This window comes from Labeo rohita, chromosome 5 (assembly GCF_022985175.1).
Source record: "Labeo rohita strain BAU-BD-2019 chromosome 5, IGBB_LRoh.1.0, whole genome shotgun sequence".
NCBI lineage: Eukaryota > Metazoa > Chordata > Actinopteri > Cypriniformes > Cyprinidae > Labeo > Labeo rohita.
The window spans coordinates 10,042,624-10,060,276 of NC_066873.1; the positions used below are offsets into that span (position 1 = coordinate 10,042,624).

Below are 17,653 nucleotides of genomic sequence, written 5' to 3' on the forward strand. Positions count from 1 at the left end.
ATTGCAAGGGTGCCGATATTTTTGGCCATTGTACACATGTGCGACATTGGGGGGGCAAGGGGGGCAGTTGCCCCCCCCCCAGATGGTTAGTCATCCCCGTTGTCAGCCACGCTGCAATTGGAGCGGTTTGCCATGCTCAGGCCCACTTGTATGGAGGTACTAGACGGTGCGAAATGCTTTCAAACGAAAGCAAAAGCAATTGAAGATCTGGCAAACTATGCAACGTGTTTTTGCAGCGCTGAGGAATGCAGACATATCTGCTGATTTCTTGAACGCAATGGCCAATCAGAAACGTTTTAGTTTGTCAGAATAGCGTTGTATCGTTTTTTTCAAATGCAGTTTTCCGCGCTCGTAAATCATCTCATGACTAAGCGCAGACGTGATGCAAATAAGGGATTCATTGTGTAGTTTGGAGAACTTCATTGATTATAACAGAACTTGTGAGATCGCGATGAACTGAGATGAGTGGCGCATTTACGTGACAATAAAGTGAGCGAGCTTTGCGCACTTTCTAGGCTATAATCCGTTCAGAATTTGTATGAAACCTTCGTTTTACACGGTGCAATATTTTAAGATGACATCTGCATATTTATGCTGGATTATATGCTGAAAGTGGCCAGCGGAAGACTGATCATAGTCATACTCAATTTTGCAGCCTTAAATAATCACGACTTGCCTAAAATAGAATATCTATAGATATAAAACAGTTCAAGCATAAAACAATGTTAGTTTAAACGTTAAACCTAGATAAATGTGTGCTATTAGGCGCATATCCTGTCATTTGTGCGGAGAGTGGAAGCTAAAGCCGCTTTGCAGGACATGGAGGCGCCAGCGCGATCACTTGCATTTTTTTTCCAGTGGAAAGCATTTTAAATGGTAAAAAAAGTAAGAATAATACATCACTCCAAATTGTAAAGGGTCTACGTTTATTTGTGTGCAGTCACAATATCAATAAAACGTTGCAAACGGTATAAAATAACAAACATGATGCCCTTTCTGTTGTCTCAGGAGCGCTTCACGAAAATGAACCCAAACTCAGCTAATACACACCTCACAGACATGATACATATATCTACAGAAAGCTTTAAATTATAACTTAACGAAATAAAGCAAATCAAAAACAAAAACTCTTTCATTATGTAATCTGGTAAAGATGCATTTCTCTTTAAAGGCGCATCTAAAGAGGAGGTGGCGAGTCAGGCTCGGCAACTTCATCCTTGCTACACTGACTCCGAAAACACTAGTTTATTAATGAATAATTAAAAAATCTCCTTACTATTGCCCCCTCCCCCTTCATGAATAAATTCATGAAGAATTTATTAAAAATAAAACAATTTAAAAAAAAAAAAATTTCAGAGGGGCTTAAAAATTTAGTTTTTGTCAAACTTTTGTCAATTAAACAAGGAATTTGATGCAAAACTAACTAGGCATGCTTTATGATTTTTATATATATATATATATATATATATATATATATATATATATATATGTTAAAAAAAATGAAAAGCATACTGACCCCAAATTTGAAATCAGTAGTGTACTTTGCTAATACGTTTAATGGCAGGTTCTACTGTTTATGGCTGAACTATCTATTTAGTCTGATTCATGAACACTCTACTCCGCAGTGACCAGAAGTCAAAGTCAGTGTTAAGCCTTTAAACAAGGTGCTACTCCAGCATTTAAATGATGATTGAGGCCCCTGTGGTCCCTCTGATGTCACAGCTGACATGTTCCTGCTGTAATTATCTTTATACAAACTGAGGCAGTCCAGCAGCACACACTGGGTCTGCATTCAATCTCACAGCCACAATAAATCTACACACATACAGTTCACTGGTCTTTAGAGCAATGCGCACTGTATCTGCACACTATCCAAGCTGTCACAACCCAGATATACGCATTTAACTATAAATGCTCTGATTAAATTAGTCAGTTACTTTTAGTTTTCAAACAAAGCAACACTGAAACATTTCGTTTTGCAGCATAAAATATTCCTGGAGTGAAGAAACCGACAGAGAGAGACAGTTATGCATTATTTAGATGTCTTTCAAGAGGAGACAAACAGGCGGGTTCTTACCTGTGGGGTCAAACTCATGCGAGGGGGGGACTGACGCCTTGTCGCTTTTGGGCTTTTTGTCTGGGGGATGGTCCTTGCTGAGAATACTTCCTGTCCTGTGCACAAACACACAAAAATGGGAAAAAAGGGTCACCGTCACGGCTACATCAAGCTATTCTTATCCAGCAGCACACAAAAACTAGACAGGAAATGTGGATCCACTTACAAAAGGTCACACTCATGCCCCCCGTCCAAAAACAGTCACAGAGAGAACAGACAAAACATTTCTGACCAACACAATGCAAACTACTGTTCACTGTGAATTTGACGGTTACAAGGAGCTATCATGACTAGGGATGGGTAAGGATGATTGACTAGTTGTTTATTAACCAGATTTTAATATGGTACTTTAAAGAAGGTGATTTTAAAGTTGACACATCACACACCAGGTTTCAGCATGCTGACAGTATATTGTGTAAAATAAAAATGATTTTTTTTTTTTAAATTTATTATTAAAAGTTTATAATGTTTTATTTAAAATAAATGTGACTCTCTTTTGAACTTTCTATTTGTCAAAAAATTCTGACTAAACATATTTATAGCTTAAAATATATTAGAAAAAGTTATTAAAAGTTACTTTTAAAAGTTATTTTAACAGGGTTCATACAGATACTGTAAAATGAAATTCAGACTTTCAAGGACTTTAAGCACTACTTTTTTGATTTTCAAGAACTTCGATTAGAGAGCTCATAATAAATATTAATATATAATATATATAATAAAACAAAATGGCAACAAAATGGTTCTGAACTGAATTGAATAATTCGCAAACCTACACTGAAGTCCCGGTCTAAAGTTCTGATCTAAATTAAATGATTCCCAATCTGCGCTCCGAGGTTCCAATCTAAGGAAAAGATTTATGAAGCTGCTTCTAAGTTCCGATCTAAATCAAATGATTCATGATTCAAACTCTCAAGTCCTAATCTCATTAATGGTTCATGAACCATCATTTCAGATCAGCATTTGGAGCGCAGATTGCAAACCTCCGTGAATCAAATGATTCACGATATGCACACTGAAGTCCCAATCTGAATCAAATGATTTGTTGACCTGCTCCAAAGTCCCGATCTAAATCAAATGATTTGTGATCTGTGCTCTGAAGTCCCAATCTGAATAATGATTCACAATCCATCCTTTCAGATCAGGACTCGGAGTGCAGATCGCAAATCATTTAATTCGTAAAATGATTCACAAACCTGCTCCGAAGTTCCAATTTAAATCAAATGATTCACAAACTTGGTCCGAAGTTCCAATCTAAATCAAATGATTCGCAAACTTGCTCCGAAGTCCCCATCTAAATCAAATTTTTATGATCCGTGTTCTGAAATTCCGATTTAAAGCAAAAGATTTATGAACCTGCTCTGAAGTTCCGATCTAAATAAAATGATTCATGATTCACACTCTGAAGTCCCAATCTGAATAATGATTCATGAACCATCATTCCAGATCAGGACTCGGAGTGCAGATCATAAATCATTCAATTTGTAAAATGATTCACAAACTTGCTCCGAAGTGCCGATCTAAATCAAATGATTTGGGATTTGCGCTCTAAAGTCCTAATCTGAATAATGGTTCTTAACCATCATTTCAGATCAGGACTTGGAGCACAGATTGTGAATCATTCAATTCACAAAATAATTCACGACCCGCTCTGAAGTTCCAATATAAATCAAATGATTCGTGATTTGCGCATTGAAGTCCCAATCTGAATCAAATGATTTGTGAACTTGCTACAAAAGTCCAGATTTAAATCAAATGATTTGAGATCTGTGCTCTAAAGTCCCAATCTGAATAATGATTCACAAACCATCATTTCAGATCAGGACTCACGAGTGCAGATCGCAAATCATTCAATTCATAAAATGAAAAAAGTCCCTATCTAAATCAAATTTTTACGATCCACGTTCTGAAGTTCCGATTTAAAGCAAAAGATTCATGAACCCACTCCGAAGTTCTGATCTAAATCAAATGATTCATGATTCACACTCTGAAGTCTTGATCTGAATAATGGTTCGTGAATCATCATTTAAGATCAGGATTTGAAGCACAGATTGTGAATTCTTCAGTTCAAAAAATGATTCACGAACCCACTCTGAAGTTATAATCTTAATCAAATGATTCACAACACATGACTTGAAGTCCCGGTCTAAGCCAAATGATTCGTGGACCCGCTCCTAAGTCATGATCTAAATCAAATTATTTGCAATATGCTCACTGAAGTCTGATCTGAATCAAATGATTCACAATCCAAGCTCCAAACTCCCTATGTGAATAAAGATTTGTGAATAGGGATGCACGATATTATCGGACTGATATCGGAATCGGCCGATAATGACTTCAAATGTAAATATCGGCATCGGCCCGATATGAAAAATTATGCCGATATGTTTTGCCGATAAGATGAATATGTTAACTCACATGTGCTAAGGGTGTGCTAGGGATTAGATCATGTCAGCAGTGTGGCTCATTCTTGAAGCAAAGTTTTGACTGAATGAGGAGTACATTCACTGTTTTGGATTGCTGCATTTAAACTGAGAATACACATACATAATGATGCATAGCAATAGCGCGTGCAGTGGCAGCAGTGGCTGTAGGAGAAAACGCGCCATTGTTCCATTTGGGATAATTTACTGTTGCCTGTTTCATATCCAGTCACTAGATCGTTAAATGCACATTTTAAATGGTTTTATGGTGCTCTTTGTTGTATTTTGAAACCCAATGGCTGTGTTTGCACATGACATGATCTGCATTTAAAATAAAAAGTAATTACGGCGCAGGGTCAGTGAATTCTCTTTCTTCGGCGGCGCAACGGCAAAACACACTGTTGCTCATATGAAACATTTTTCGTGAATATGACACAAGTGAGGTACAAAGCATTCTTTATAAGTTAAATAATTGGTTAGCAGGCAAATGTTAGTAGCGACCATACTGTTGGATTCATGCCGTTCGAGCCAATACATTTAAAGCCATAAGCGGCTGTGTGTCCTGTTTTCCCGGTTGGTCACGAATTGCCACAAACTTAATAATATTTATAGTTTCTTTTCACAAATCATCACCGTCTCACCCTTTAATTTCGCAGGTTTGTTTTCTTGTCATTTACTTTTAGTCCATGTTGTCGTATTATTTATGCGGGTAAACTGCGTGTGGGAAATAAAAGATTTCGTGGCAATAAATTAAGAATTCGTTAATATGACTTTTTAATTCGTTCCGTTATTTTACAAATTATTAAATTAATAAAACGTAGGAACGAATTAACAAGTTGTAGGAAATAATTATGTTCGTGTCCCGCAGCCCTGTCAGAGCGCAGTGCACCGTATAAAATAATTAGAAATTATAATTAAACATGACTTAGTGACTACATTTCTATTACTTTCTTTCCATGTTGAATGCCTTTGTATTGCAGGGCTCTAGACTGATCAAAACTGTCACTTTTTTTGTTTTAAATGTGCAAGTTAAAATTTGACGTGGTCGCACTGCTCCATACAGCGCGGGTTACAGAGTTACAAAGCCGTGGCATATTCAGGATGCGAAGAGTAGTTTTCGTTGTGAGCGCTTCGGGTGTAGAGCCTGGTTTGTATTTGTAGTGTCAGCACGAGCCAGGTGGTGACGGCAAAAAGGACGCGACTATTCTGGAAACGATGGCGGACGGAGGATTTGGTTTTCGAGTAGGGTAAAAGACCGCTTGTTAAACCAGAGAAGGTAAACATGTTGGTATTCTTGTGCAAAAAAAAGTGTACTGTTTTGCCAGTTGGTCACGAATTGCGACATAACTTAATATTTTTATTTTCCCAAATCCTCACCGTCTCACCCTTTAATTTCTTAGGTTTATTTTCTTGTCATTCGCTTTTAATCCATGTTTTCGTATCTCTTACTGTGATAAATTGCGGGTGGGAAATAAAATATTTCGTGGGAATAAATTAACAATTCGTTAATACTACATATTAATTCGTTCCCTCATTTTACAAATTAATAAATTAATAAATCATAGGAAGAATTAAGAAATTGTAGCAATGAATTATGTCGTGTTCATGTCCCGCAAAGCACCCTCACAGTCACCCAGTTTAGTTCTACTTTTCTGTTTTCGTTTTGAAATGTTGTATTCAGATTGCGAATTGGAAAGTGAAAGCATCCGAAGTTCGGCTTATAACGTAGCAAAAGTGAACTTAATTCACAAAATTCAGATCATAAATAATGCTAGTCTACTGATGAAAAAGAAGGGATTGAATGTAAACCACTCATTACTATTTATTTAATCCTAACAAATAAGTTATTGTTAAAAACTAACTTTCCAAATAAAATGATATATATCGGTATCGGCCAAAATGAGATGAAAAAATATCGGCATATCGGATATCGGCAAAAATCCAATATCGTGCATCTCTATTTGTGAACCATCATTACAGATCAGGACTTCTTCTCAGCCTCAGATGTCACGGCCATGGAACGTTGGCTCAATGTCTGATGCATATGGCACACAGCTGGAAACAACTACCAGCGTGGAAAGACCTGTGTGTCGTGTTCTTTAACGTTCTGCCTGGAAACAAAAATGCTGTGGCGCCAAACCCCCCTCATGAAAGAAGAAAGCTATCGTGTTTACAACTGTGACAACGAGAGCTTATCAGATCAACTAATCGCTGGATTTTCAAAAGTATGTGAAAAAATGTAAAGTTTGCGGCATAAAATCTTTAAAATATGTCTGAGAGTTTTACAGACCGGTCTGTTATTGTGGCAACTTTTCCACACCCCTAAACATGACGCAGCACAAAACGAAACATGATTGGTTGCTGTACCTGTTAGTCATATGTCTCTTGGGCAGACCTTTGCCATTCAAAGCGGCCAAAGTTCCCAGACATTCTGCTGTCAGTCTGAACGTCTGACTACGTGAGACTAATTAGGACTCGGAGTGCAGATCATGAATCAATTCGCTAAGTGATTTACGAACCCGCTCTGAAGTTCCGATCTAAATCAAATGATTCTATTATTCAAATTATTCTATATACGCACTCCAAAGTCCTAATCTAAATGCAAAGTTACGATCTAAGTCAAATGATTCGCAAACCGCTCTTGAGTCCCGATCTAAATCAAATGATTTGCGATCTGTGCTCCAATGATCCGATGAATAATGACTTGCGAACCATCATTTCAGATCAGGACTTGGAGCGCAGATCACGAATCATTTAATTTGCTAAATGATTCACGAACCCGCTCTGAAGTTCTGATCTAAATTGAATGATTCATGATACTGCGCTCCAAAGTCCTGTTCTAAATCAAATTATTCTAGATACGCGCGCCAAAGTCCCAATCAAAATCAAATTCAAATGATTCGTGATACGCACTCTGAAGTCCCGATCTGAATCATATGATTCGTGATATACAAAGTTCTGATCTAAGTCAAAGGACTTGCAAATCTGCTCTGAAGTTCCGATATAAATCAAAAGATTTGCGATATGCACTCTGAAGTCCCGATCTGAATCAAATGATGCTTGATATGCAAAGTTCCGATCTAAATCAAATGATTCACACTACGCGACTTGAAGTCCCGATCTGAATCAAATGATTTCAAAAAGCTGCATTTCACTCATCACTATACGTGTTTTTTTAAAAAAATGAACAACTCTCGTCATTTGATCTATTTTTTTTTCTAGTCAATCCCTTGAAACGAAAGACTGAAGTCACTAGTTTGAAGCAATCAGAGCAGTTCCAGCATAAATGACTCACTCAATTGATTTGATTCATCTTCCTTTTGTCATGTCAGTACTGGTACCGACTTAGCTCGCTACTACTGGCTTATCTGAAATAAGTTTTTTTTTAAATGCTTGAATTTTACGTGAAAAGATATGTGCTTATTGAAAAATGTAAACACTTACTTCATAAATACATTGTATTTTAATAATACAAGCACCTTTCCAAGCACTTTTCAAAAATACTGCTATTTTTAAGGGTTTTCCAGGCCTTACATTTTAAAAAGTCAAATTCAAATACTTCAAGGATTTTAAGCACCTATTTTAAATTGTAATATTACACACTACTGTATTTGCTGTATTTGTGACCAATTAACTGTAGCCTTGGTCAGCATCTTACAAACCTCAAAATTAAGAATATTAGTGTTAATTCAAATTCAGTGTTATTTTATGTTTTAATGCGATCAGATTCTGATTCTTAGATTTTAAATAAGTTATTGGTAATTGGCAAAAAAATATATAAATAATAAATAATTAAATAATAAATAATTGGTGAGTTGTGTGAACTTGTACATTTTTTTTTATTGCATTTGGCAAGTGTACGTTTTGGATCCTGCTCAAGCAAATAAACAAGCTAAGTCTGCAAGAAAACATGTCTACAAGCACATAAAGCCTGAGTTAATTCTGTGAATCTGAGTGTTTTATCATCACGTTCATATCAGCGGCAGCATCAGTGTTGTGTCTACGCTCAACCTGCCCATATCGCTGTCTTCAGAAAACAGCCATTAGCTGCCTGTCTGGCTGCTGTGCTTCTTTCTGGAGCTATAAGGGCGTTTCAATAGGAAAGAGCAACAGGAAGGAGGCACTGCACTCACCTGCTCGCTTTTTTGGGAAACCTGAAAGACAAAGGAAGCTTTTTTTAGAAATAGCGTTTGAAAAAAATATTCTAATAGAAGATTAACAATAGCCATTTGTTTTTTAAAGTGGTACACTACCATTCAAAAGATTTACAGTCCCTAAGGTCACAAAGGCTACATTTGTATTTAATCAAAGTGTAAAATTGGGAAATATTATTACAGTTTAAACAACTTTTTATATTTTAACATATTTTAAAGCATAATTTATTCCTGTGATGGCAAAGTTGCATTTTCAGCATCATTATTCCAGTCGAGAGTAACATGATCCTTCAGAAATCATTTTAATATGCTGATTTGCGGCTCAAGAAACATTTCGTATTATGGTGAAAATAGTTGTGCTGATAAATGTTTTGGAAGAAACCCACATACATTCATTTCAGGATTCTGCGATTCAAACAACAACATTTCAAAAGAACAGAATTTATTTTAACTAAAAATCTTTAGCAACAATAAAAACGTCTTTCATTTTTGATTAAATGAATGCACCTTGTATCTAAATTAATGACCCTAGTCTTTTGAATGGTAGTCTATGTGTGATATTTGAACATTAACATTATTTAAAATAGCATTAAACATGAAATAAATACTTACTACTACTAGCCCATGTCAAAAAAGCCCACCACCCAAATACAATATTTATATATAAATTAACATAAGTTATTTTTTAAATATCTGAATTAGTTACATTATATATTAACATAAATGTTATTTTAAAAAAGACCTAATAAAAGATGCAATCTTGAATTACATTAAGGGTATAAAACAACACAGCCATTTCTGTAGGTAACTCAAACCAGAAATGTTTTACATACTACACAACTATTTAGAAATGACTATTTATTGATAATGTAGTGAATTATAATCTAGCAGAGATAAACAGAACTAGTGGAACCTCTATTGGTTGATACAATGTCCTCGGCAAGCACCGCTAATGACGGTTTCCAAACATATCCAAACAAGCCCACAGAGGCCATGCATTATTATTTTTCCGTCTTGTTTTTACAGGAACATTACATCATTATTTTGCAGTTGTGTTGGTGCAGAAATGACACACTTCAGCATTAATTTGCTCTGCCTAACGTCACTGTTATGTTGTAACTGCCTATATAAACTGTACTCTGCTGACGGTAGTGTTGCATAATAAATTTGTGTATTTGACTTTCCATCACCGTAAACTTTCCCCTGCCCCATGCGTAGCCCATAATCTGTTTAGTGTGTCTTGCCAATGTCTTCATGTACTGTACCAGGATCAGATTCAGCTGTAAGTACTCCCTTGTGACCCGGCGTTACCTCTGTCAGATTTCAGTCTGCTTCCAAAACACAAGACTAAAGGCTCATCCTTTACATAAAGGACATAGATAGCAATTGCTGAAACATTTTGGTTTGCCGCAATCACAATGGAAAAAACCCAGACTGGTTTACATGGTTTATTGTTGGACATTTATGATCTTTACCTGCTCCAAGCTGGTCTAGATGGGTGATCAGCTCGACTACCAGCTTGTGAATTTGTGTTTTGACCTAGTAGATCATAATGCTTAGACTAGTTAGAGCTAACAGGCCACCTTTGACCAGCATGTCAATTACCATTACTGAAATAAGGGACAGGTCACAATGGTCGACTGGTCGTTCAACGTTAGTGAAGGTTGTCTAGTTTAGGGGTTTCCAAACATGACTTCAAACTAGATACTATTGTGAGAGATTTATTTTCACTGCTTGAAAAAAAGGCTGTCATATTGTTATTGCATTCAAGCCAAATTATTATTTTTTTTGGCTTCTTATTTCAAGCCGAGGTCCTCTACAGGATAAAATAATTGTGATTAACTAATGATTTCTAAACAGTATTTAGAAAGCAGAATCAAAGAGTAATAATGTCAAATGTAGTAAATATGATAACTGGTCAGTTAAATGTTTATTGCAATTATGTAACATTAATTTTGACAAAGGACAGTAAAAATTTGGGGAAATTTATTAGTATTACTAATGAATTATTATTGCTAAATAAGAAGAAGAAATTATTGTAATACATCACTGTAAAATTGTTTTGGTTGTTATATGCTTATATTTTACAGTACAACTATAAAATTACAATACTACTATAGTATTACTAGTCTTAATTTCTTTGTATTATTATTATTAATAATAATAATAATAATAATAATAATAATAAACTAAAGCAATTACTACTGAAATACTTCACTGGTTGTTATTTTATTATTATCACTAATTAATTGTTGCTAAAGAATAATAATAATAATAATAATAATAATAATAATAATAATAATAATAATAATAAAAATAATAATAATAAAATAAGAAATTGCTATTGCAATATTTCACTGAAGTTTTTATTATTATTATTATTATTATTATTATTATTATTTATTGCTGCTGTTATAATAAAATGCAATACTGAACAAAATAATAAATTACATTGTAATATCTCACTGTAAAATAGTTGGGCTATTCTTATATTTTACTGTACAACGGTACAGTATTCTAAGTTGTACAACACTAATATTCATGACATGTTTTAATTTCTTTGTATTATTATTATTGGTAATTAATAATAATAATAATAATAATAATAATAATAATAATAAACAAGAAATTCTAATTGCAATATTTCACTAAAGTTATTACTATTATCACTGTTGTTGTTGTTCTTATAATTAAATACAACACTAAAAAAAATAAATTACTACTGATATATATTACTGTAAAATAGTTGATTATTTCATTCTTATATATTACAATACAACTGTAAAATTACAATACTAATGATTATTCTTTTTTATTATTATTATTGCTATAATAATAATAATAATAATAATAAAAGAAATTACTATTGCTTATATTTCACTTAAGTTATTAGTGCTGTTGTTATAATTAAAAACAATACTAAAAATAAGAAATGAATTACTACTGTAATATATCACTCTAAATTTGTTGTTACATTATTCTTATATTGTACAGCACAACTGGAAAATGACAATACTAATATTTATGACTGTCTTAATTTCTTTTTTGTATAAAAGATTGCCCTGCTTCACTCTGAAACAACAGCACATTTAATTAAATTGTAGCCTTTGCTACAATGATTTGATAAAGCCATGTTGCGATTTTAGAATTATTTTTTAATTATGCAGCCCTAAAAAAAGCACCGTAAATTTTTTTATTTTCCTTACCTCATAGACCCTTGGATGCCCCATGACCCCAGTTTGAAAACCCTTAAATTACTTTACCTATATTTTGACATTTTAATTAGCATCCTCCAATGTGCAGCGCTTCAGCTTTTTGAAAGTTTGCACAGTAAAATATTCTTGGGATAGCTTATTTCAGCTTTCACTACGGCCATACACATTCAGACAGAATGGGTGCATCATCACATCTCGCACTGTAGCTTGAACGTCCTACTACGAGAGTTGACATCATGTCAAGTTAAAAATGTGTCTGGAGGTCTTAAGCAAACACCCCATAAAGTATCCGACCCTGAAATCACCTTAATTATCCAAGCCAAGCTCAAGAACAACGAATCGACTAGTTGATTTTGAAAGTATGTATTTTTGTGCTCTCCCTCTTCAAAAAAAACAGCCTGAACATGTTAAGCTGGTGTGACACGGTTTTTCCAGCAGGGATTTCTGCCCTTGACCACGGAGCGGAAAATACATGGGTTGTGTACAGTAAGGCTTTCATCAAACACACAAGTTTTGATGTTTCCACAGACATCAGATCCTCCATTCTCATGAGTCACATGTATTTTTGAATTTGTGCGTCAGCCTTCAACATGGCAGACTCCTGAGATAGATCACAGCGATAAACTCCGCAACCGAACAAGCAAGAGTCGCCGTATCTCATCAGCGAGCGGAGAAGGAGCCTCTTTACAGAAATAGCTCAGACATCTCGTCCTCCCTCCCTCTCAGCTCCTTCCGCGGGTGTTTTTTGTTTTTGCTGCTGTTCCTTCCCCTCCACAATGGAGCTCCGCACTGGAACAATAGCCTTCACGTCAGAGCCGGCCCACTACACAGCAGCCCTGTGGGCCTGATTCCCGGAAACAGAAAGGGCTTCTGGCAGGGTCCCCTGTTTCCTGAATGTGTGAATGAGGGAGGGAGGGGGGAAGGGGCGTTTGGGGTGGCTAAGAGTGAAGGCAGGGGGCAGGACTGGGCCAAAATAAAAATTCTCAGGGCTTTGCTCCCTCACGCTTCCTACTTCGCTCTCTTTCTCTGGAAAACTGTCTTTAAGCTTTTAGTGGCCAACAAACAAAGCGCTGCCGATCCAGGCCGCAACAATCAAAGCGGAGATAAAGGAGAGCATCAGTCTTCCGAGAAATCAAATGGAGGTTTTTCTTAATGCCAAGAGACAATCAAAGAATTATGGACTCGAAAGAAAATCTGAAAAAGTTACTAAATCTGATTTACTCTGGCCTCTGCTTTTAATAAGAAGGGAAAATCTGCAATCATCTTGTGTGCCTTTGTCGAAACGAGAGGAGCTTCATCATCTATTTCACAAGAGATTAGACAGGAAAAGACAGAATTAATGTCGTGGTACTTTGGTTTCTTTTCTTACTGAGCCATCTGCGTGATTCAGACTGAATCACAAAACGATTCACACTGTTTTGTTAACCTATTTTGCTGATTCATTATAAGGACAAAGCACATTTTTACTTATTATCCAGTAAAAACACAGAATAACAAACTGGATCAGACAGTTTTGTTATTTATTATGCTAAAGACACCCACGACTGAGACTACACAACAAAAATAAAAATACTGGTCCTGACATACCGGAGAAAAAAAAAAAAAAATCATCTATTGTTTCTCAAATTATTTAAATCATGGCCATGTTGTTTTAATTTCTTCCCTCATTTTATTTTAGTTAAAGGGATAGTTTACCCAAAAAAGAAAATGACCTCTTGATTTACTCACCCTCAAGCCATCCTAGGTGTATATGACTTTATTCTTTCAGACGAATGGAATCACAGTTATACTGAAAAATGTCCTGGCTCTTCCAAGCTTTACAATGGAAGTGAATGGCTGTTGAGGTTTTGAAGTCCAATAAAGTGCATCCATCCATCATAAAAAGTGCTCCAAAAGGCCCCGGGGGGTTAATAAAGGCTTTCTGAAGTGAATCAATGTGTTTGTGTAAGAAAAATAGCCATATTTAAAACACGAGACAGCAGCGTTCCAGCGCATGAAGTTGGACGTAGGTGACAAACATGGAGAGTGGAGAGAATAAAACAAAACACCGGTACTAATTAGAAGTACAAAAAAGGATTTGTAAAGAAAAAAGTCAGAGGATTTTGATATAAGCCAATAGGAGACTAGTTTTCCTTTGCTGTAAACATTATGGTTCAACAACATGGTTCATACATTATCAGATGAAACGCCACTCTCACGTGAACTCGCATGAGAGTTTTTTTCTTACACAAATGCATCAATTTGCTTCAGGAAGCCTTTATTAACCCTCCGGAGCTGTGTGGAGCACTTTTTATGATGGATGGATGCACTTTACTGGACTTCAAAATCTCAACAGCCATTCACTGCCATTATAAAGTTTGGAAGAGCCAGGACATTTTTTAATATAACACTGATTGTATTTGTCTGAAAGAACAAAGTCATATAAATTTAGGAAGGCTGGAGGTTGAGTAAATCATGGGGTAATCTTCATTTTGGGGGGAAAGATCCCTTTAAGACATGTCATGAGAACAAATTCACAGTATCTTGTTTCCAAAATATCTTGGACTTCATAGACTTCAGTTCCTCAGAAAAATAGAAAAAGTCCAAATACTCTCAGTGATATACAACTAACCACGAATGTCACAGATCTGTGAATAGTCTTTCTTGATGCAGAAGACATTATATCACAGAAACAACCATCAAGCACACATCCAAGCCAATAAAGTGAATTCAGACTGATAAACACCTGTGGCACAACCTGTTACTCTACAGCTTTTGCCAACTAATATTCAACATTAATCACATGACGCATCATGCATCACCAGTCATAACAAACACAAGAACCAAATGGTTAGAGGTCATGACATTATCAATTAAGAATAAGTGAATAATGACTAAATGAAGTGAATAATGACATCATTTTAAACTATTCCTCACACAAAGGTATCGCACAACACAAACAGAACTAGCAACAGATAATTTCTTTCAATATGTGACCCTGGACCACAAATCCAGTCATAAGGGTCAATTTTTTAAAATGTATACATCATCTGAAAGTTGAATAACTAAGATTTCCATTGATGTATGGTTTGTTGGGATAGGACAATATTTGGCTAGGATACAAATTGGAAAATCTGGAATCTGACAGTGCAAAAAAACTAAATATTTAGAAAATCCAGATGAAGTTATTAGCAATACATATTACTAATCAAAAATTAAGTTTTGATATAATGGTATTATGGTAGGACATTTACACAATATCTTCATGGAACATGATCTTTACTTAATATCCTAATTAGAGGTCGACTGATATTGGATTTTACCGATACCTATAACTAGGTTGGACCACACTTGCCGATACCGATTAATCGATCGATAGTTTTTTAAAATGGATACTGAACGGAAAATAACTAGTGCTCTACTGTTTAAAAAAAAAAGTAGCCTACTATGCTTTGTAACTTTGCAAATGAATAAAAATGTTAATATTAATTATATATTGATTATTACAGTTTATTCATTGTTCATTAATGTTAACAAAAGCAACTCAAATGTTTAAAATATATCAGTAAATGCTGAATTTAACACACTCTAACAAGGAACAATACTTCTATTGCATATATATGGATATTGTGTGCTTTCACAATTTAACTGCTTCTATTCTAGAACATTTGTGGTTATCTAATCAAAATATAAAAATATGTTAGTCACACAACAGGCAAAAGTGCAGCGCCGCGTCTAGAAGAACTCGCAGCTATCCGGAGTAGTATGAAGCTGCAAACTCGGAGCCTGCTGCATCTACAGTCCCACACCCAGAGTCCCGCATTCACAGACCCCTTGTTTTTCGAGACAGCGCCACCTTTCAAATTGGATCGGATAAACACATGGATAAACACGTGAAGAACCGAAACACGGTGAGTATCGTCAATTTTATTCAATGATTTCTTTTTTAATCAAACTACTTTATAGCTCATCGATACACCAACATATGAACAGTCTATTTAATATTTGTAATGATCATTTAAAGATTAGCATTCCTAAATGACTCACCCAGGGCTGTGATCATTGTCAACTTCAACATTGTCAATTGATTATCCAATATGCTCTTTAGCTATATTTTTAATGGTTATGCCAATTATTCATTGATGGCTTGTGTATATATAAAACAACACTTTTTGTTTGCCCCGCAGGATGTTCTCAATGGGAAACCATCAAAGTGGTTCCCCCTAAAGCCACGTGCGCCAATCTTCATGGACAGTGAGCAGCAGTGTGCCATTCTTTTTGAACACCTCAAAGCTCTGCTACACAATTGTAAAACTCAACTGAACTTCACAAATGAAGTGGAGTTCATTTGTAGTTTTCTTTTTCCTGAGGTAGGCCCGCACATGTTTGTCAATTGGATTGTTTCTATTATTGCCATATATGAAATGTTTTATACATTAATTAATTAATGTATTTATTTATATGGACAGGCCATCATTCATGGCCTATGTGAGCTGCAGGCATTATCCTGGCAGGAGGCTGAGGAGGTGTTCCTTCGTGGCCCTACTTATCACCCTAGGTATGCTTGTAATTTGCATTTGCAAAAAAAATATTATTATTACACAATATTTTTGACAATGGCATTCATCTTTTATTTTAGTGAAGTTGAGGAATTTGACCGGGTGATTGCAAAAAGAATGAGAAAAGAAGCAACATTTGCCTCCCAGAAAGTAATTATTTTACCTTATGCATTTACATTACATTTTACATTTATTCATTTAGCAGACGCTTTTATCCAAAGCAACTTATAAATGAGGAGTTTTTTTTAATGCAATTGAAGACGAAAATAAAGTCACTAACACAATTCTTTCTTCCTTTTTTCTTTGCTTTGTCCTGTTTACAGCAAGATGACAGTGATTAAGGTGATCGTTAAATAAAGTACAGAATTGTTCATTATTGGTGTTTTGTCTATTATTTGAGTTTTGCTTCACATTCAAAATATCAAAAAACAGGTTTTGTAATGTTAGCATGGTATAATGTTAATTAGACCATTATATGTTGAGCTGAAAGAAAAAATGGAATTTGAAACATTGTACAAAAACAAACTAAAACATTGTAGCAATATAATGTAACATAATATTTTTCAGATGATAGTTCAATTTGTATTTGTATCGGTTGCATCAGTAATTTCCTTTCAATTACACCCACGCTCAAAAAATAAATACTGGGTAATTAGTTAGTTTGAGAACACAATGATTTTTTTTTTTTTTTTTTTGGCACATGCATTAAGCAGGGAACGCAAATATTTATTTGGATAACTTTAAACAAAAAGAGACCGTAATATTGCATTCTAATGTTTTCAATGGCATTTGGATAAGGGTGTTATACGATCTTCCGAACAGCAGGAGGCGTTGTCTCGAAAAACGAGGGGTCTGAGAATGCGGGACTCTGGGTGCGGGACTGTCGATGCAGCAGGCTCCGAGTCTGCAGCTTGATAATGTTGGCTATCCGGTATTACACACACCGGACACGTCGCCTTCAATTCAAGCGGCGGTCTACAAGACTTTATTTGATCACCAAACTGGCAATACTGCTGTCTTTTCTCCATCAATGCAGCATCTAGTCAACAAATTCATTGCTTAGTAATGACGTGAAAACATGCACTTCAGTATACTGTACACACCATTTCGTTGTCAATGTTTTAAATCCGCCTTTGAAGTGTCCCGCTCTGTGCAAGCGCAGTATCACGTGTCTAAACAGGCTATAGACTATAGGGACTTTGGTGTA

General features: G+C 35.4%; 2 protein-coding genes across 9 annotated transcripts in view; one reads left to right on the plus strand and one right to left on the minus strand.

The window, feature by feature from the left end:
• The window catches only part of arhgef12b (Rho guanine nucleotide exchange factor (GEF) 12b), a 98,572-nt gene that overhangs the window by 48,277 nt on the left and 32,642 nt on the right, over window positions 1-17,653 (minus strand). For 5 of the 7 annotated variants that reach the window (XM_051109351.1, XM_051109354.1, XM_051109350.1 and 2 more), the window contains 2 exons: window positions 8,673-8,693; window positions 2,078-2,172 (listed from right to left, as the gene is read on the minus strand). In XM_051109351.1, coding sequence (XP_050965308.1) covers window positions 2,078-2,172; window positions 8,673-8,693 — 116 coding nt within the window. The remainder of the gene's footprint in view (window positions 1-2,077; window positions 2,173-8,672; window positions 8,694-17,653) is intronic. The other 2 variants (XM_051109352.1, XM_051109349.1) reach the window with 1 other exon arrangement.
• LOC127165071 (PWWP domain-containing DNA repair factor 3A-like) lies at window positions 15,724-16,928 on the plus strand. 2 transcript variants are annotated; one of them, XR_007827732.1, is made up of 4 exons: window positions 15,724-15,798; window positions 16,357-16,445; window positions 16,527-16,596; window positions 16,770-16,928. XR_007827732.1 is itself a non-coding variant. In XM_051109356.1 (4 exons), exons 1-4 carry the CDS (start codon window positions 16,135-16,137, stop codon window positions 16,785-16,787), a joined length of 300 nt encoding a protein of 99 aa, XP_050965313.1. In that variant the 5' UTR covers window positions 16,081-16,134; the 3' UTR covers window positions 16,788-16,928. The 2 variants fall into 2 exon arrangements, 1 of the variants encoding a protein (XP_050965313.1); XM_051109356.1 differs by lacking the exon at window positions 15,724-15,798 and adding an exon at window positions 16,081-16,257.